Genomic DNA, 20712 nt, shown 5'->3' with positions numbered 1-20712 from the left:
ATTTTTATTCTGCACTTCTGCTCACCAATCCACACAGGGAATGTGAAATGAAGACATACTATGAAATTACTACGTGGTACTTCAGTATTAATCATAACTAAATGAAAATAAAGGCACATGCATGTGCCAGTGAATTGTTAATTATCATTTAGAAGCAGATCTTTCATACTGTACATAGAGGTTTGGTAGGCCACAATGGTAAAAGAATACATCCTGTTTTTATAGTAACCACCAGTTTGGAAAATAATTTTTATTATCCTTTTGCAGGTGTAAGGAGGGGACCTATACAGAGGCTGGGCTGTAACTAAGGCAGCCTGCTCACATGTGGCAGGGTGTCCTCAGTGGAAGATGGTCACCCTGGCTGCATGTTTTGACCTTCTGTAATATCTTTGTCTCGTACTTCTACAGTATCACAGAGAGGTAAGGTTTGTGGGGAGGGGTGAAGTCTGTCAGCCTATGTGATAAAGTTGGAAAGGACAGGGAAGTTCAGGGGCACAAAGCCCTTTCTAAAGCCTGGTGAGAAGCCATACAACCCAAACCAAAGCAGGACTGATCTCCATTGCTTCTCATTCAACCATATAGAAGTTATTCAATATTATAGAAATTAATTAAAGCACTTCATAGAACAGTTATCAACTCCTGATTAGCAAGAAGTATTCAGGCCTAAAGATGGTGTCTCTGATGCTCAGAGCCGAAAAAGAGTTTTTCCATAGGCCCATGGTTTAGGTGATGATTCTTAACACACATCTCCTTTGAGATGTCTCAGGAGCGTGGTGCCAGGTATAGGGATTTTTTTTTTCTGTTTTGGTGGTGTCTGCAAGCACATTCTCCTGTAACTTTAGGCTTTGATTTTGGACTATCCAAAAGTTGAGGCTGTTTCTTTCTCTTAACCAAGCGATGTTTTGGTTTTCTCACCCAGGTTATTGTCTTTTTCTGGACTTGGTCCCATTTTCTTCATTCTATGCTAAGCTCATTCTTTGCACAGGCACCAGCTGTGGGATTTTTTCATCACCATGATCACCTGGTTCATCGACTACCAATGCTTTCTCTTTTATCTCAAGCTTCTGGGTAGCAGCAGCATTAATTTCAGTTGCCTAAGTGACTTGAATTCAGTGTTCCAGCTGCATTCTTCAGTGGTGGTTTGTTGTGGAGTTTGGGGTTTTTTTCGAGATACCTATCTGTCAACCTCATCCAGGTTGGGGCCATTTGCAGTAAAAATCGGAAGTGGACCTAACTTAAGTGTTTTGAGGCGAAGAATTTTTTTTTTTTTTTACGTTTTTCCCCTTCTTTGGTAACTTCTTAGCGATCCACCTCAGCTGCGGGGAAGATGTTACCCGGTATCTCAATGCAGCCTTTCACTCCGGGGAGACCTGTACGTGCTGTGTTTTAAGAGCACCCTTTATTCCTTTATCGTGGCACTGGGAGCGTAGCGGCCCGGCTGTGTTGCGCAGCTCGGCGGCCCAGCCCGCACCTTTGTTGGCGGGGCAGACCCAGCCTGGGATTGTCGCCGGAGCTGGTGGCACCGGCTGGTGACACCGGAGCTGGTGTCGCCAGAGGTGGTGGCACCGGCGCCGCCCGGCCCCGCCGCGGGACGGCCGCGCCGCCCGCCCGGAGCGCTGAGGCTGCTGCACCGCGGCGGCGGAAGAGGAGTTGCTCGCCATGGTGCGTGCGGAGGGGATGGGGATCGGGAGCGGGGCAGGGATCGGGATGAGGATAGGGAGAGCAGTGGGGCTTCCGCAGCCTCCTCTTCTGGGGCCGGCGGGGGCTTCTCCCGCGGCGCACTAAGCCCCTTCCTTCCCGTCGGGAGCGGCCCCGCCGCGTCCCCGGGGAGGCCGCGGGGGTGCGGCGGGTCCCCTGGGTGAGGGGCGGGCGGCGCTGTGCACCGACACCGGCGTGGTGAGCCAGCCTTGCGTTTAAAACCCCCCAGCAGGGATGGATACTCGTCCCTCTGGCCCGGCCCGGCTTCCCGGGAACCGGTGGAAGCTGCCGCCGCTTGAGAATTCCTGGGGAGTTCAGGGTAGTGGTTTGTTTGGTTTTGTGTTGTGTTTTTTTTTTTTTTTTCCTTGTATTTGACGTAATCTTTTTTTCTCGCGGCCCTAAAGCACTGATGCGAGCACGGGGAATAGGAGGTACTAGAGTCTCCCGCTTATTGATCGGCATTTGTTGCGACGCAGGAAAAAAAACCTCCTTGCTTTCGTGTGTTTTCTTTAGCACGCAGTTAAATTGCGTACTGTTTCATAAAGCCTTTCAGTCCTGTTCAGGCAGTTTTTCACCAAAAAGTAATGTAACTTGAAGTAGTGTGACAATATTTTTGCAATTTGTGGGTAGTGTTCCCTCTCCATGTGCCACGAAGGGCTAGGAAAGGAAGGCCACTGGCTGCTCCCTGGGGTGAGGCGTTCTCATGGTCTCTTGGGAGGGGCAAGAAAATCCCTTTCGTTATTCTGTGCAAATTACATATGGCCTTTGTCAGAAACCCCGATGCAACAATCGGATAGAAGCTTGAATTGGGACATTTACTGCAAAGGTACAGAGAGCTAATCTTAGTTTCCAACCTACAAAATAGGTACTTTGAGAGTAGTCAATATATAAGATTTCTTACAGCGTTTCCTGTGCTCTGGTAGTTTTGTTACAGCGTGTACTGACCTCAGCTAATCTTGTTGTAGAGGGTGGAACTGATAACCTGGTACTATAAATGAAGTGCTTTCTGGGACATAGGTACATGACCTCTTAAGTTTTAATCATGATTTATGGTCCTATCTTCCCTTTACTTTAGTTTTGCTTGATTTTGTTAGTTATAGTATCTTTGATTTCTTTTCAGCCAAAGCTACGAAAAACCCAAGGAGGGAAGCAGGAGAAAAAAGTTATCCATCCATACAGCAGAAAAGCTGCACAGCTTGCAAGGGAAGTACACAAACAGGAAAAGAAAGAAAAGTAAGTTGACTGCAAAATCTATGTACAGACCAAAGAATGATATCACAGAGGATACTCTTTGTTTGGGGAAGGGCAGTGGTAGTGAAAAGCAGACTGATACACTGATATAACAACAGAAAGTCCTGTATAACAGTCTGCTGCTGGGCAGTGTGAACTGACAGGTTTACATTCATTAAATCAGCTTTTACAAAGTACATAGTTCTGCTGCTTGATTTTGTGTGTTGTCCTTACAAGGTAGGTTTCTTGTTATCGCAGTATTTTGCTTTTTATAATCTGAATAGCATGATGCCGGTGATTTCAAATGAAGGTTAGTCACCTACTTTGGCTGTACTTCAAGTTCAGCAAGAACTGAATCCTGCTTCTGCTGAAGTGCTGAGTTTATAGAAAAGAAAACCCAGAAACCTTCCTGCAGAAGAGAGACTTGTGAATAAAGCTGAATAGTTAACTCTTCTTTGGTGGTTTCTTGCTGTTCCATGGCAAGTTTGGTTTTCTGCTTTTAAGTTTTACTTCCCCCTCCCACAGGGGGAAAAGATAGCTCGGAAGACTGGCCTTTAATTTACATTCTCTCAGCTTGCTAGTTGTTATGCTGTGACTGTTTATTTAGAGAATTATTAAAGGTAATGCATTTTCTGTCAAAGTATAGGACAGTACTATGTAAACCATATAAAGTATAAAATCTGGATGGACCATGTGAGCTGATCGTAAATACTTGTATGTCTGAAGGTGTTAAATTGGAAACTCCTGGTACAGAGACTGTGTAATTTTATTGTTGGGATTGATGTACAACCTTATCCAGAGCAAAGTTGTAGGGTTGCTTTAACTAGAAAGGGCCCCTTTACTAGCACAGCAGTGTCATGTAGCCTCCAGCAGAGCTGCTGTGAGAATTTACAAATAGCATGTGTTGAGGATTGGGCAGTTTCCTAATGTGGAAGAAGTTTCCCCTGCTGCTTCATGTTTTGACTGTGCTCTCTGACTGTTGATTTTAAGTTTTTATTGTAGATTATTTTCCTAGTGCTAAACTGACCACTTTTTCTCTTAACTCTCTCACCTTTCACCATAACAGCCACTCAGAGTGCTTAATCACAAAAGATTGTTTCTTAGTGCTTGCATGTGTGACTTTGTACAAGAAAACTTAGCAAGCGAGTGATGTACTGATTATTCAGTATGACACGGCACACTCAGATCTTTTAGTGATAGTGACTGTGGTTAGAGGTATTCTGGTATGAACACTTGTGCTGATGTTTCTTGTTAGAGGGCTTTGCTAGCTTTTGGTTTCTCTTGCAACAGCAAAAAGTTAAAAGGCTTTGCTGAAGTCAAGGTTGACAATACCCACTGCCCTTCCCTCGTCCGTCCAGGCAGAAGGCAATCAGGTTGGTCAAGCATGATTTACCTTGAGCAAATCTCTGCTGACTATTCTTGCTCACCTTCTTGTCGTCCCTGTGGATACAGGTGCTCTCCAGAATGAGGTGCTCCATTGCCTTTTCAAGAATTGAAATGAGGCTGATTGGCTGGTAGTTCCCTGGGTCCTCCTTCTTGCCCTTTTTGAAGACTGGTTTGACATTTGCTTTCTTCCAGTCCTCAGGCACCTCTCCTCATTGCCATGACATTACAAAAATGACCACAAGCAGACCAGCTGTGGGGTCTGCCATCTCTCTCGGCACTCGTGAATACATCCGATCGGCACCCATGGATTTGTGAATGTCAAGTTTGCCGAGATGTTCTCTAACCCAGTCCTACTTGACCAAGGGAAGCTCTTCCTTCCAACATTCCTTAACCCCGGTCTGCTGGTTCAGAGATTCCCAAGGGCTGATCTTGTCAATGAAGGCTAATGCAAAGAAAGTGTTCAGTAATTCTGTCATCTCTGTGTCTTCTGTTAGCAAGGTCCCCCCTCCATTTAGTGACATTAACCTCAGTTTGCCAAGAATAGTGTGTCAGTCTGGACCATCCAAAGCATACTGCGATAGTAAAATGATCTATCTATAAATAAAATTTTTACATCTTAGACTTCTGGGTCCTAAATAATTAACTAGTGTTGTTCACAAATGTGCACTTCATAGATCACTTTTGTTGTGGTGTTCTAAAAATACATTTAAAAATTAGTTGGATTAAAAACATCCTCCAATTGTCTATGTTTTTTGTACTATCTTCGCTTGAAGAGCAATTTAACTTGAAAGACATGAATAGTGTTGATTTCCTTTTTCCCCTGGTGTTATTAAAAGACGTATTAAGGGTTCCAGTTTCTTTTGAATCTCTATTATCTTAATGATCAGCTTGTTAAATTTTCAGGGTTTCTTTTTTAAATACTGGGAGTTAAACATCTGTTAAACCTTTCAGTGTAATTACTTAGCTTTCAGTTTCTGTAATATAATGGTGGAGTTTGGGTTCGTTTTGCATAGTTCTGAAAAAGACAAAATACATTTCTGATGCCGTGGATGGAGGAAAGCTTTCCACTTCTACACTCAGGAAAATGAAGTAGCCCACACCAGTTTTGTTCATCCGTGTTGCTTCTGCAGGTCTATTAAACGTCTTCCAACGTTTTTCCAAATTGCTTCTCTTTGGAAGGTTAATACATCTTTTGGTGCTAAATAGGAGACACTGCCTTGTAATCTATAGAATTTTCTCAGTCCCATTTACAAATCTGGTACTTTTTGACCTTGCTTCTTATTATGTAGAAATAAGTTGTCTGAAGTGTGGGTAGGACCCAAAACTGGAAGCAATATTCTTGATATGATCACACCAGCACTGAGTAAAGGGGATAGTTTCTCTGTGCAGGCTAGTGAACTTCTGCAACATGAAAAAAGTGTATCAGAGAATCTAGGAAGATCATAGAGTTTATCTGTGTTATTTTAATTAAGCTGTGGATTTCCTTGCCAGAAAATGCTCTAATTGTGGCTGACTAAATTTGTGCAGTAATGCTTTTTGAACATTTCTCTGATTACTATTCAATGAAGAGGTATTACCTTGGGTGTAGGAAGCCCTGGAAAGGCATGTTACTGGAGGGTGAGAATGTTTTGTAGAAGTATCACTCAGTGTTTGCTTTGGTTTTGTTTGGTTTGTTTCTTTTGGGTTTGGTTGGTTTAGTTTTCTTTGGTTTTTGTTTATTTTTCCTTTGGTTCTTGTCTGGAGACAAGGTTCAGGACTAGAGATAGTTTAGACTTCAATTTGCTTATAAACCTTTCTTCTATATGTTGGAGGGAAAGAAGTAACTACTGTAAATATTCCCATTTATGTTAACATGAAAGAAAATTACGTGTAGTTATTAAATGCATATTCAAGTATGTTTTGCCCAAACAAATAATAACAAAGGGAAGACATTATCCACAAGGAATTTCAATATTTAAAATGCAGCACTGGGTAAAAGGAGGGAGAAATTCTGCACTAAGTTGCACGAGTCTTTTACAGCCTCCGTTGTCCAGATACTCTTCAATACAGTTCAGTGCAATTCTTGATGAAATATGACAGGAGTAATAAGCTTACTGTCCAGAAACTGTGGCTGCACTACAAAAGACCAATCTTGACTGTAATAAGAGGAGACAGACCAGTTGCTTTTAGAAAATTGACTACAATCTTACGTCTTGTTTACTTGAATTACATCTTTTACCTGTCTGCATCCCTCTTCCTTCTCAGTTCCTTCAAAGTCTAATGAGCAGCAGCAATTTCCAGTGTATTACTACCACTTTATTCTCTCTTAATCTACATGTAAATCCTTATTCCTTTAGGTGACTTGTTTGCTCTCTTAAATAATTACAGACATGTTTTTATGAGACAGCAAAAGCTGTTTCGCTGGTGCCAGTAGAACACTGCTTTTTCTACACTTCAGGATTTGGTACCTAAGCTAATATAGCACTGGATTTTTTTTTTCTGTTGTTTTTCCTCCTTTCTCTTATGCGTACGTTGTAAATTCTTTAGGACTCTGTGGATTTTCATTACCGGTATACCAGTCTAATACTGTCATGCTCTGAAATGTGAGAGCTAGTGAGTTTTCACAGTGAAAGAGGGACATGGAGTGACCCTTTGGGAATAAGCAGTAACCTTAAAATACCTCCTTGTAGAGCTATTTGTTTGATTCTCCTTAGGTTTTACATTGTCTACCTTGTTTAATCTTCCTTGCCCCACTATGCTTCTACTTGTGCTGTTTGCAACAGTAATGCTTTGTGAGGTGGTCTTGCAGATTTTTCATGAGGAGCTGAAAAAAAAAGTTAGCTTTTAAAATTATTTGTTTTGTTTACAGAAAAAATAAACTGCAAAAAAAAATCAAATTTTTTAAGTCTTGTAGAGGGATTATCGTATGGAAGTATTCTAAAATGCTTAAGCAGGCTAACAAAAGTGGACATGCATATGAAGAAATATGGAAGGTATTTAGCAATCTGAAACAATGAAATATGTCCTGTCAATCATGAATTATTTTATTTTTTTCTTAATGAAAAGCCTGCCTTAGTTTTCAGAACCATAGAAGGTGTTTGTATGTGTGGATATTATGGGTAAAAATAGTGAGTAAACTGATTTGGGAAATACTTACTTGTTTTTATTATTTAGAGTAGAATAATTGAATACAATATCTGAGATAAAGAGCTGCTGAAGGAGCATGGCGATTTTAAGTACCTAGTAGACATCAAGAAAACCACAAATCATTGTTATGAATACTCAGTGCCTAAGCAGATGATTTTTGGGAGGCCAAGGGAAGAGAAAATCATCAAAAAATGACAACCTGTCTCAAGATTGTATCCCTGTCCTTATTCTCTCTTTCTCTTGAGCGAAAGATACTACTCATTGTGTGGAAGGAGATGAGAGGAAGTTTCTTTGACTCACCTTATTTGATTAGCCTCCCTGCTAATCCTATTGTCTTCTGGCAGTCAGTGAGGTGAGGTTTTTGTGAAAAGTACAATAAGGCAACATCCGAGCCCATCATTTGTTATTTCTCTTACTGAAATTGTGTACACCAGGAGACTGAAGGTTTTTCTCCCAGAAGAAAATCGTGGTTATGTACTTCACTGCCTTCATAAATAAATGATCTAGTGACCCTAGGAGGTGCAGGTGGTGATATGCACTGTTTTAGAACATAGATACGTGACATGATTCTATGTACGCGGCTTTTCTAGATGGTATCGTAGTTTTCTCCATAGTAACGCTTTACAGTGGTGCTCGGCTGGCGGTGTTGCCATGGAGGGTTCACAGCAGGGACTGCTGGCGTGGAGTTCCACTGGGTGGAGTATGTGTCCTTTTCTTGGTCGCTGTTACTATCCAGAGCTCCCTGCATTAGGTCCTCTGAAGGGGCCTGCCCTAGCTTTTATTGAAGGCTTCTAAACAAATAGCTGACTCCTAATATAAGTTCTTTTTTGTTTCTTTTTTACAGTCTTATCCAGGTCTGTCCTTTAACCCACACAAGCAAGAGTAATTTCTGTTTTAAAATGAAAATACTTTAATGAATCACTGGCTTGTTATTTTTTTGGTTTTTTTGGCAGGTATGCCAAACTGCAAACCCCTTGGTGCTGGGGCATCTATAGAAGTAAAAAGGCTTTTCTTGGAATGTATTAGTGGAATTCTTAGCAGCTCACACATGCTGTGTGTGCATGTGGCTTTTACATGGTCTAAAGTGCTTCTTGAAAAAGCTAATCTTTATTTTAATAATGTAGGTTTGTGGACAAGTGACGAAAGTGTGTTTGTCTCTGGAAAGGAGGGGTTTATCTTTTGATTCCAGTTTTTGTGACAGGTGACAGACTTCTGTGTGTTACTTCAGGTAAATTCTATAGAGTAAAGGAAATGTAATGAAGGAGCACATTAGTTTTGAACTGTGATGAATTTTGGCATTACTTGTTCTTTGTCAGTGATATCTGTTATGATTTACTTCATCCTTTATCAATTTTCCTATTTAATACTAATAATAAAAATTCAGTTTTATCAGAGGTCCTTGAATACATTGAACTTGCATGGCTAAGATTTTTTTTCCAGTAACAAATTTCATATTTAATTCCTTTCTGGAAATAACAGAAAACTGCAACATCCATTGCTGCAGATTGAATCTGACACCTTCACAACAAAAGAGCATGAGGCAGAGTATTACCTGTTAGAAAACTTGTCTTCTTTGAGAACTGCTAAATAGAATGGGAATGAATCCTGAACAGAATTGTGTACACACATCCCGTAGAGTACAGAAGGCCTGGAGTATCCTGCCAGAGATGGAGGTGGAGTTAAAAAATGCTTTGAGATGGGTTTTATAAAATTGTTAATTTTGGTTTCTTAACACAAACGTTAATGGTTACAAGCTTATTAGATAATAGAATGGTATTTTTCACATTGCATACTTGATTGCCAGAATGCAGTGCAGTGAAATCTCCAAACTCATTTAACATACCAACCGAATATCAGAAATTCTTAAGGAAATTGTTACAATGCAGTTTTGTGAAAATTTTTTTTTGTCATCTGAGGAGAGTTTTGTGTCCTTATTTCTTCCAACAGTTTAGTTTAGCATAGTAGGTAAACTGGACAAATTTCAGATAGTAGTTTTATCAAAAAGTAGATCTTTTAGGTGAAACAGAGTAAGTTTTACATTGTTCAGAATTTGGCAAATATTTCTGTTTGACATTTTACCTTGACTTTCATTGTGACTGAAAAAAAAATAATTTTTGGAAAATGAAATAAAGGTTATTATCTATATGGCATTTGTTCCTGGCTGACATACCTGTTTTTTCTCTGCTAGGTTGAAAACTGACAAAGCTTTGCGTTTAAGTATCATTGGTAAGCAGAAACTTCTATTACTGAATACACTGCACAGCGTCTTAGTATAGATTCTAAGCTTTACCAACTTCATAGATAGTCCAGTTATAGTTTCTTCCTCTATAATCTGATTCTGCAGTCTTCAAATAGACTGTTGAAAATGCTAAAATACCTGACATGTTAACTCAAATAATTTATACAGTATTTAATCTGGGGCTGAGTGTTGCCTAATCTTTGGTCACTGTACATGACAACAAGGCAATGTAAACCAAACAGCTCTTTGTAAATGTGTACATGTGTTTATTGTACTTTGTCTCCATGCTTTTCTTTCACTGTTAGTAAATGAAGCTTATATATGTAGGTTAAGAAACACATTGGGCTAGCATATAAATTCAAAACTTTGAGACACACCTGGAATATTTTTCTCTTCCGTGTGACTGACACTGCACCTTTTCAATTTAATCTCTTTAAAAATGGTGATGATCAGAACTTTTACTCAGGCACTGTGTTGGTTTTTTCCTCTTTCTAAGTTTCCTTCCTAAGCAATTGATATAGTGATATTTTAAACACTAATTTCAAGTAAATGTCTTTTTTTTTTTTTTTTCTTTCCTGTAAGGAAGGTATAAAATACATCTGAAATGATGTGAGAATGTTTCTAGTACAGCTGCCTTCATACCTGGTACCCACAGTATCAGAGAGTCTATAATGCCATTCAAAGTCTTGAAAAATGGGGCGGAGGGGGAGAAATATTTAAAAAACTTTGAGGAACTTCAATCTGTGTTGGTGCTACAGTTCTGATACAGTCATTAATGTTAAGTTTATTCTTGTAGGAGAAAAACTGCAATGGTTTCAAAGTCACCTTGACCCCGACAAAATCGAGTACACAAAGAAGGAAGCTGGTGAACTCATTGAAAGGTAAGACTGATGTTAAAAACAAGATTAAAAATCTTGATTTGTCTTTAAAAATAATGTTTTTAAAATAACATCTGTAAAGTCCTCAGAGGAGGATTTTTTATATTCTGCTATTAATAATATCAAGTAGTTGATTTTGTTCCTACTGACATTTACTATATATTGAAAGATGTATATATTCACAGTAAAATTAATAAGTCATGTATTGTGGGTTTTTTTATTTAAGTATATCCAGCTTGTAGTGTGTGGAGGACTCTAAATTATTTGAACAGTAGTAATGGTGTGCATTTGTTGGTTGTTACTCCATGGCAATTGAATGCACATATTTCATACTACTTACTCCTTCATTCTTTAATTTTCCTTGCTGACAAGATTAAACAGTAGCAAGGTGGGTCAATTTGTAGGGCAGGAACTACGAAAATTGAATCTGCTAAGAAAAATCTGACTCAGTTTTTGTGCTGCTGGATATACGTGCCTGTGGCTTGCCACCATTTTTCACCTGCTAACTAAATAACATGAGATACATATGTATTCTCACCCAGGTGTACTAAATCAGTTTTCTTTCAGAAGCCCTGACGTATTTTCTACACTGTTCATGAACAGCATGTTCTCCATGCTCATCAACATGAGTAATACAGCAAAAGCAGTGAAAGCTTTCTTTTTGCATTTGAGTTGGAAGTTTGCAAAAAGATACAGAACATATGCCAAAGAAAAATTTTACTTTAAAATATACGAGGTGCTGAAATCCAGCAATTAAAAGTTAGGAATACTTAGATTTAACGTTGGTCTTCCAAAGCAGGTGAACTATTATAATGAGGGAGTTCTGTTTTATGCAAACAGAGTTTAAAAAAAAAAAAGGCAAGTAAAAAACCCTAATCCTTCTGGAAGCTGCATGATTTAAATGAAGTTCTAAATGGAGATTCCACTTTGAAGATTAAAGTAATCGTTCAAGTCTAAGAAATATCTCTAATTGAGAAAATAAATACAATTAGTAAAAATAACTTCCTAGATTATCTAAGTAATTCTGTTTGCAAAATTTTTGCATGACTACATCTAGCATAAATGCATTTTATTTCTTTCAGTTATATGTGTCGATTCAATGCTGAGTTGGAGCAGATTGAATTACAAAACAGTATTAAAGGTAGACAAGGAAGACAGCATGGTTCACGGGAAACCGTCATCAAGCAGACAATAGAACGTGAAAGGCAACTCTATGAGGGCTATGGAATGGGTATGTAAAAGCATTAGAAATCATTCTGTGGTCACACCTTCTGCTCATAAGGCTGGAATCTAAGCGAAATTTCTAGGCATTATCTTTATTTTTCTTTTGGAAGACATTATTTTTGAAAGTAAAGCGAGATTTAGTGCACCTATCTTGCATACAAATTCTGGTTAGCAGTCTTGTTTGGACCTTCATTTGATAGCTGGAACTAGGCTGAAAGGAAGCAGCTGTAATCGGGTGAAATGAGGAGAAAGACAAAGGGATAATGAAAGCGGAAAAAGCAAAGAGTTGTTTTGAGGAGAGCCAAGTGCAAGATAGCAGTGAAGGTATTTTGTTTTAACCAATAATCATGTTGCAGTTGAGTGATGAACTTGGCTTTAATGCTAAAGTGTTATTCAGACATAATCAGCCCTTCTGACAGTAAAAGTATGTCATGGAAGACATGAAAATTCTACACTGTTCTGTGGCTTGGACACAAAGCACAGCAAGAATTAGGTTGTGTGTCATATTCCCCTTTACCCTATGTTGTGGTTTATCCCCAGACAGCACTAAGCACCACACTGACCGCTCGCTCACTCCCCCTGCACTGGGATAGGGAAAAGAATTGGAAGAGTGAAAGTGAGGAACTTGTGGACCAGGTGTTCAGCTGGCTCCAAGACAGCTGGGCTCCGTCACCCATAGCAGTCACTTGCTATCACTCTGAATGTCTCACCTTCCTCCTTCTTTCCCCATGTTTATATGCTGAACGTGATGCCTTATGGTATGGAATATCCCTTTGGTCATTTGGGGTCAGCTGTCCCAGCATGTGCCCTCACATCTCCTTATGCACCCCCATCCTCCTTGCTGGTGGGATGAGGGTGAAGAGCAGAAAGGGCCTTGGATCTGTGCAAGGGCTGCTCAACAATAAAAAAAACATTCTGTGTCATCAGCACCATTTCCAGCACAAATCCAAAACACAGCCCTGTGATAGCTATTGTGAAGAAAATTAACTCTATCCCAGCCAAAACCAGCAAACCCTGATTTATATTGTACAAATAAAGAAAATGAATGGCTTTAAATTTTTGGCAGTGCAACCTGCAGAGGCAGAGGAATTCAGGAATATCTGTTTGACTTGATGTGTAATCTTTGATTTCTTAGAAGGAGGGAGAAAAAAGTAATAGGAAAATAGATACTATGAATGTCATCAAATAGTTGTAGAAAATCTCTTTGTTTTGGCTTTTAAAGTTTTAGTTCTTTTTTTCCATACTGCTTAGTGGAGAGTTGAAAGAAAAAAGCGGTAGGGCTAGAGAAAAAGATGTCAGATGCACAAGCACAACATAGAAATAACAAAGAATCCAGAAATATTGTAGGCAAAATTTGAGGTTATTATAGCATTAGTAAGTAAAGCATTCAGAGAGCACAGTGCAACTTCACATATTAAATACACTTTCAAACCATTCATTATTTGTTATCACAGCTGCTGCAGGTTTTGCTCTCTGTCTAGAACAGTATTCATTCAGAGAAAATAGTTGCTGCTAAGTACTATAGCAACTAAATACTGTAATTAGAGATTGGGCATAAATGGAAATCAGCTGGAAACAGTGCTTTTATGCCTCTAACTCATTATTATTCCTGGAAGCTGGTAGGGAGTGTAGCTTTTGTAATTGACTTAGTATTTGTTGGGTTTTTTTCCCCGCTGTTCTTGAACTCGGTTGTTTTTGTATGCATGTGCATTTTCTATGAAGAGACTGCATAATATGTATTGTTTTCATATATGGAAGTCTTCTAAAATTTAATGCTGTGTATCTGTATCATAGAATCATTAAGGTTTGGAAAAGATCTCCAAGACCATAGAGTCCAATCTTTAACTGAACAGCACCATGTAAATTAGACCATGGCACTAATTGCCACGTCCAGTTGTTTCTTGAACACTTCGAGGGATGGTGACTCCACTTCCTTTGGCAGACTGTTCCAATGCTTAACCGTCCTGTCAGTGAAAAAATTCTTCCTGATTTCCAACCCAGATTTTCCCGGGTATAGCTTGAGGGTGTTTGCTCTTGTCCCATTGAATATATATCTTAATGAAAAATTAATTCTTTATAGAAGAATAAAAATTAGTTTATAAAAGTGGTAAGATATCCAAAAGTATAGTAAATTTAGTCTATTTTAAATAAACAGTTCCTATATAGGGAACATTTACTCTATCAGTGAGGTGGTTGAGTTTTGTTAGCAGCTTCTTCTTGTTTACTTACTCCTTAAATAAATCTACATTCATTTTACTGAAATTTTCTTCCTCATGTTTACATTTATGTGTATTTAGTGGGTTTTTTTTAATGAGGTCTTACATGTTTATAGCAAAGCTATTGAAAGGAAATCTTAGATATTTATTTACTTATTTGGAACTCAGAGTTAGCATGCTTTCAGTGGAAAAGCATCATAATTATTTCAACTGAACATCATACTTTTTTGATAATTTGCTTCTAAACACCTTGCTTGTTCTCTTAGAAGCATAATATTAATCTAGAGGAAAAATGGCTTTTAAAACTAAACGCACTAGTTTTATTAATTCTTGAGACTTCTCATTACAAGGAAATCAATTTAATCAGATGAAAGCTGTATCATTTTCATGTTCTGCTAATGTAACTACTGTACTGTTTGTTAGCTTCTGTTTTCTGTAATGATCATTACTAGATAACTGAATGGTTCTTTGTCTAAAGAGTATCTATAGTTTCCTTCTTTTTAACAGGCTGTTTGGTCTTCCTCAGAAGACAGAGAACTAAAACTATCTGAAAGGGTCAGAAACATTAAAACTGCTTACTTATTCACTGTTATTCTGTTAAAGCACATAAATTGCTGAATACGTCATCTTAGGAATACAAGTATCTGCTCCCCGAAAGACTGACTGCATTTCTTTTCCATAACTCCTGTGCCATATGTCTGTTGTCCATTTTTTTTCTATCTTTAATTCAGAAAAACATGCTCCTGTGACAAAATTTAAAGCAAATGAAGGAGTTCACGAGTAGCAGCGAAACCCATGACATTGTTTTATGCTAAGGAGATGCATCTGAGTAAAACAAGTCTTATTAAATCACCGTAATTTAGAGAATCAATTACTGTGCAGTGTAGAGTTATTTGATTTCCACACATATGGCACTAGAGTTTCTACTACTGTTCTTAATCTGGCAGCTCAGTGATTTTTATTGTGCAACATATTGCAAACACACATAGCATAGCTTAAAAATTTTGCCACTGCCAAAGCAGTAAAGATCAATTCAGTCCCAAATCTTGGTTTGTCACAGAATCTTCTCCCTTCTGAATGCCCACTTCCTCGTGATGTTCGTGGGCCCTGGATGGCAGGCTAGATAAAATTGATAGAATATTCTCTTTGGAAAAGGTTCTGTAGAAGTTGGTAAAATGCAGTAAGTGCTTTGCCAAAACAGTCAATTGAAAAGGTTTCATTTGAAAGTCTTGTCATTTAGTCCTGCTTTGTCTGACAAGAACACTGAACTGTTTGTTGAATCAGTGGTTTGATAGAAGGAACAAATACAAATCTCAGGCTGCTTCTGGGACAGTTGGCCCAAATTAGCATGGTGCCACTTCTGCCAAACCCACTGTTTACATCATCAAGCTCTGTCCTAGAGGCAAACAGAATGGTGCTGCTCCTTGTAAAATACCTGAGAGAAAGGGAGAACTTCTTTCTTTTGTTAGAGTTAGGATGTTTCGGTGTTTGGCACTGTGCTGCCAAGAGTGCAGTTCAAGGGACTGCAAAGAAAGCAAGAGCAACCATATCTTTGTTTCAAGGCTTCATTGGAAAGTATGAACGTAATGTGGCATTGATGTGTATCAGAACCAAGGAATCAGCAGACAAAAAAGGCATTTGGTAAATACTGCCTTGCCTTGCCTTGCTCAGCTGTGAGCAGTATCACCTTATCTGTTTACTGAGAAGTAGGATACAGAAATCAGCATAATTGTTACCAAAACATTTTGCATATAGTATTGTTCTTCAATTGGTAACTTTATAAACAAGTGTGAAAGGAAGGAATAGTTTTCTGAATAGTAAAGACCATCTGACCACAAAGATGTAATACAGGTATCACCATGCTACATTTTGTTGTAGCAAAATCATCTGTAGCCCTGCATTTGATAGCATGATAAATAAGATAGATAAACAAAGGCAGAACTGTATCTTCAGGGTTTGTTCAAGGACAGTATAAAAGTTGTTGAAATGCCACAATTTTAAAAGCTAAAATAAAGTGGATTTAATGTTACAGAGGTAGAAAGTGTCTGCCATGTTGAGAAAACGGTTGGCTGTGAAATCTGAATAGTCCATAGACAGTAATGAGGTATTTTATACTGTGGAAAGATTTCAAGGCTTTCTAAGGCATAAATCTCCATGAATGAATAAAGATGTTAAACATGGGTCACTTGCAATACTGCAAGACTGACCAAAAAAAGAATGACGCTGAACTGAGGCAAAGCAGCTTTGGCATCCTAGGTAAAAATCTGCATGAGTTGATAAACTACACACCTAGTAGGGAGGTTTTGGCTATTGGAGGAGGCAAATGGTCTGTACTGTAGGTCTCGATACAAATATCTGCCTTTCTTTTTACTACCGAAAGCAGTACAGATTTGTTGTGAGGATATGTTAATTATTTCTGTTAATGGGGAAGACTGAAAACTTTCAGTTATTAAAACTGTTATGTTTGTTTCTGTTCAACCAAGAGGAACATTGGCTTCTGAGAGGAGACAGGTGCCAACAGTGTCTTTAAATGTTATGTTGCATTTACTGCAGTATTTAATAGGCATTTCAGTAACCATGGAATGCTGGTTTCCCTGTTCATAGAACAGGTATTTAACGATGGAAACTATAATTTCATTGGAGTGAGACTAATTGTTATCAAATAGCCGTTCTTTGTTCTCAGACTGTCTCATTGCAGGTAGAAGGAAGGAGGACTATATTCTAAAATCCTAAATTCTAAAATGTGTTCTGTTTAAACACCTAATGTCTTACTGTACTCTTTCCAGTGTTTATATATTAAAATCATACACACACATGAATATTCTTCTACTGCATGGTAAATTTTACGATGTGTATTTAACTGTTTGTTATATTTCCTTACCTGAATTACCAGAATGACTTTTCTAATTGTACTGCTGATCTGTCTTGTTTGCACCAGAGACTTAGGCTGCTCTTTGAATTTTTTTCCAAAAACATTTCAAAATACTTATGGACCACTAATTTACTCATTGATTATTCTAAATTATTAATTTAGAGTAAGGCTTGTATATTTAGGTCAGTTTTGAAACTGAGCTTTTTTATTTTATCCTTTATGTGTTGTACATATTTATATTAAGTTTTACAGAGCAGAATTGGGGCTTTTCATTATGTGGGTGAATTAATGTCTATTAAAACAGGCCTTGATCTTGGTTGAGGAATTTAGTTATACTTTTAGAAAAAATAGTAACTTATGTTCCTAATTTCTTCACTGAACATTTTTAAAGGGAAACTTTGTGTGCTTTTTGCTGTTTCTCAGATGTGTAGGTTTAGAGAAATGGGCCACCCTTTTCTACTAATTTGGCAGGGTTGGATTTTGAGTAACATTTTAATTTTGGAACAGTTTGTAGGTATAGAGTTCACTTCCTTTTCTTTAGCACGGAGAGTCTTCCTAATTATATATTGCTCTAGAAACTTTGTAATATGAATCCTCATTCTCATTTTCTTGGGCTAATTTCCTCTGAAGTAATACGTTCAGCTGTTTAGCTCACATTTCCTTCTGTGAAATGAGACTCACTTGAATAATGTAACTTATCTAATAGAACTTAATTTCATTCCTATTAGAAATTCCAGACATCATGAACAGAAAGCATCTCAAATTTTTCAGGTAAGTTCTTTTTATTATCACTACTAGCCTGTTTATGCAAAACAGTGTCTCTGAAGTTGACATGTTGTCTTTTTTTCATTAAAAAAAAGAACTTATGCAAAACTGTCAAAGAATTTGTCATTTGAAAAAGCGGGGTCGGTATGGCATTGCTATTTTGGCATTTCTGAGCTGTTACAACTGAAATACTGGTTACAGTTATAAATTAAAACATTCAAAGAGTTACATTCAACAGTTAGAATTCCATTTCTCTAATTTACGTATCTTTTTTTCAACATGCTTCGATATTATTTTCTCTTTACCTAAAATTCTGACCTCAGCTGTTCACACTAGTGTTGGTATGTGTATACAGGAGCTGAAAGTTGTAAGGAAATTAATGACTTGCATCTAGTTAAAAGATTTGGGAGCTGCAAAGCTTGTGAAACTTGCTGCTAGCTCATCCGGGCCAGCAAGTGAGTATGTCCTGGTAAGAGATTGAATGAACAAATTTGCTGACAGCTCTGTCAAATGAAACACTTTAAAGGATAAAAAAGGCTTAGGCATGCTTACATTGCAAGGAGTAATATATCACTAACTCCCAGGGGTGGTATGTAGCCTCAAGTCATAGGATGTTAAAATAAAGCCAGAAATCTCCAAGAAGAGACACTGCTGTGTTTATAAATACACAATTGACTTCTTGACCTGGGACATCAAATAGAAGAAGCATCTTGTAACTGGCAAATGCTGCCTTTGCCCTTGAGAAAAATTATCCATGAAGTGCACTTACTATAATTAAGAAAGCATTCTATTAATTGAGTACTGGATTTGACTTAAATTTTAAATAACTCTTTCTCCTTCATGCAGCCTTTTGAAATAACAGACTTAACCATGTGAATGAATGTTTACTAACACTTTGTCTCCCCTTGAAGTCAGTTGTTCAATATGTTAACATTTACCATAAATCATAATGTACGTGGCATATTAGATTTGCAAATTAAGCATCCAGATGAAGAAGCTCTTGCAACCTGCTTTGCTGTTGCTTACCAGACTGGGAGTTGAATGAGACAAAACTAAAAGCAGGTGCCGTGAAGTAACTGAAGGTACAGTAAGTCTGTGGCAATAAAGTTAATCATGTATTTTTTGTTCAGAATGTCAAATCTGAAAGAATTTATTTTTTCGTAGAGAAATTACACGTTCTGTAGTGTACAAAATCAGGTGAAATCTTTGGTGCTTATTCATACCACAGTGGGACTGATAAGAAAATTTAGAAAAGCAGTCTCAGTTGAGTTAGTGTCTTCTGAGGAAAGGTGAATTAACTCTGCCATTGCTTCCTTTCTGTTATTAATTGGTTTTCATTACTTTGTTTTACTTTCTAAGAGAATGGGATGGTGATCTGAGGAAACTGCCAAACATCAAAATGAAAAAGCTCTCAGCTAAGGATGCTGCTTGCAGTCACCCTGAGGTGGCAGATGAGGAAGCAAAAGAAGACTTGAATAAAGGAGAAGAGGTACCGCTAATGATTAAAGAAGAAGAGGTGGCCCCAATGAGCACCAGCTGATTTGAGAGCTGAAACAGTGAAGGAAATTATAAGAAACCTATTTTAATTATCACTGGAAACAAAAATAAAATTTAACTATATTTTTAAAGTCTTTGCTAGTTGCTTTTTTATCATCTCACTGTGTACCTATGGTGAAGAGTAAACAGTAAAGAGTAAATGGTGTATTACTGGGTAAAGCTATTTTTGGTTAAAATTTTTGAATATTAATAAATACTTAAAATCTTAATCTTAAAATCCCAACTAATTGAATACTTCTTCCCTGGTCATAGGAACAGTCTAGATTCAGACTAGAATACTTTGTGGTCAGAAATCCTTACTTTTTCCTGGTAATTGCAATAATCAGTTAAACATGAGGAGCTCTTCTCTTGTACCTTCTCTTCTCTGAGAATCTGTGTGAGGAACATAGCTGGAAATGCTTCAATAAGATACTGAGTATTTTATGTTTTGTCAAGAGAATTTGAGAGAGTTACACTGTGTTGCAGAATTCAGTTCAGAAGCTGATTAAAGTCCCTACAGTCTGTTTTTTAAATATATTTCCTATCGATATTTGTTTTCTAACATCTCTGTTAGGGTGTGCATTTTAAAATTAAGTTGCTTAGGTCTTTTAAATAGCAGGCTTGCTTTATGAAGCAACTTTTTAGATGCCTTTAAATGTGTCTTTCAGGGAAGTTGTTGGCAGATTGTCACTGTAAAAACTGTAAGATGAGGAAAAAAAGAGGAAAAAAGGGCAAGTGCAAAACTGTAATTTCACAGCTGGCATTAAGTAGGACATCTCAGTGTGTACTGGATCGGGCTCAGAAGTCACAGTTCAGTTGTACTTTTTGTGCACACAGTAGTAATCACAGCTCAGATACCTGTTAATTATGTGGAAATAATTATTCCTGGTAGATAATCTTTCTACTACTTGATCCCAGGTACACTTCTATGTGCTAAACAGTCAAGTTTTTGTCATGGTAAATAGTTACATGGGTTTCCTAGATATCATTTACAGATATCAATCCAGGTGTGTATTTCCATAGCTGTGCAGCAGGAGTTACTGATGAGTGTTAAGTCTGCTAACATGTATATTAAGTTTTTTCCTTGTTACAAAATGGGCTTGTGCTATCCTTTCAAGTTTTATGAAACCAGTCTGCTTTGGTTATATAGAGAATTAATTTGGTTATATATATAGCATTAACTATTGTCCTCCTTAAATTCAAGAAGGAACATGAATAAATTTAACAGACCTGAAGCATGTGCTAGTGATCTAATGCCCCTTCAGGTGGACTGCAAGTCTTAAACCTGGATAGAGGTCTTCTCCTGACACCTACCATATCTCTAGGCCATCACATCCTTGCTTTGTGTTTATGTTTTAGAAATAAATGTTCTGAAGTTCAGGGCAAGCCTTTGCTATTTTTATAGCTTTGTTAACTTTGAGCTATGTTGTGGAATTTATCTTGTTTGATTTGTAAAACCTGAGGTGTTAAACTCTGGTGGAAGCTGAGCCAAGGTAATTGGTTTGAACTAAAGTGGTGTATGTGGTTTGTTCAGTGCTTTGA

The 20712-nt window shown here is 37.9% G+C and overlaps 1 protein-coding gene across 3 annotated transcripts; it reads left to right on the top strand.

Moving 5' to 3' along the window:
- Positions 1-1522: 1522 nt before the first annotated feature.
- Positions 1523-19262, top strand: TMA16 (translation machinery associated 16 homolog). 3 transcript variants are annotated; one of them, XM_050338326.1, is made up of 7 exons: positions 1523-1662; positions 2819-2931; positions 9629-9666; positions 10476-10560; positions 11640-11788; positions 17598-17640; positions 18994-19262. In XM_050338326.1, the coding sequence occupies exons 1-7, from the start codon at positions 1660-1662 to the stop codon at positions 19172-19174; spliced, it is 612 nt and encodes a 203-aa protein (XP_050194283.1). In that variant the 5' UTR covers positions 1523-1659; the 3' UTR covers positions 19175-19262. The 3 variants fall into 3 exon arrangements, with proteins under 3 accessions (XP_050194283.1, XP_050194280.1, XP_050194282.1); XM_050338323.1 differs by lacking the exon at positions 1523-1662 and adding an exon at positions 2085-2388; XM_050338325.1 differs by lacking the exons at positions 1523-1662; positions 2819-2931 and adding an exon at positions 6158-7792.
- Positions 19263-20712: the final 1450 nt, after the last annotated feature.

The sequence above is a fragment of the Myiozetetes cayanensis genome, unplaced genomic scaffold (assembly GCF_022539395.1).
Source record: "Myiozetetes cayanensis isolate MyiCay16 unplaced genomic scaffold, myiCay2020 scf7, whole genome shotgun sequence".
In the NCBI taxonomy this organism is placed as follows: domain Eukaryota; kingdom Metazoa; phylum Chordata; class Aves; order Passeriformes; family Tyrannidae; genus Myiozetetes; species Myiozetetes cayanensis.
Note: the sequence above shows the minus strand (reverse complement) of the source record. Positions and strands in the feature narration are given on the sequence as shown.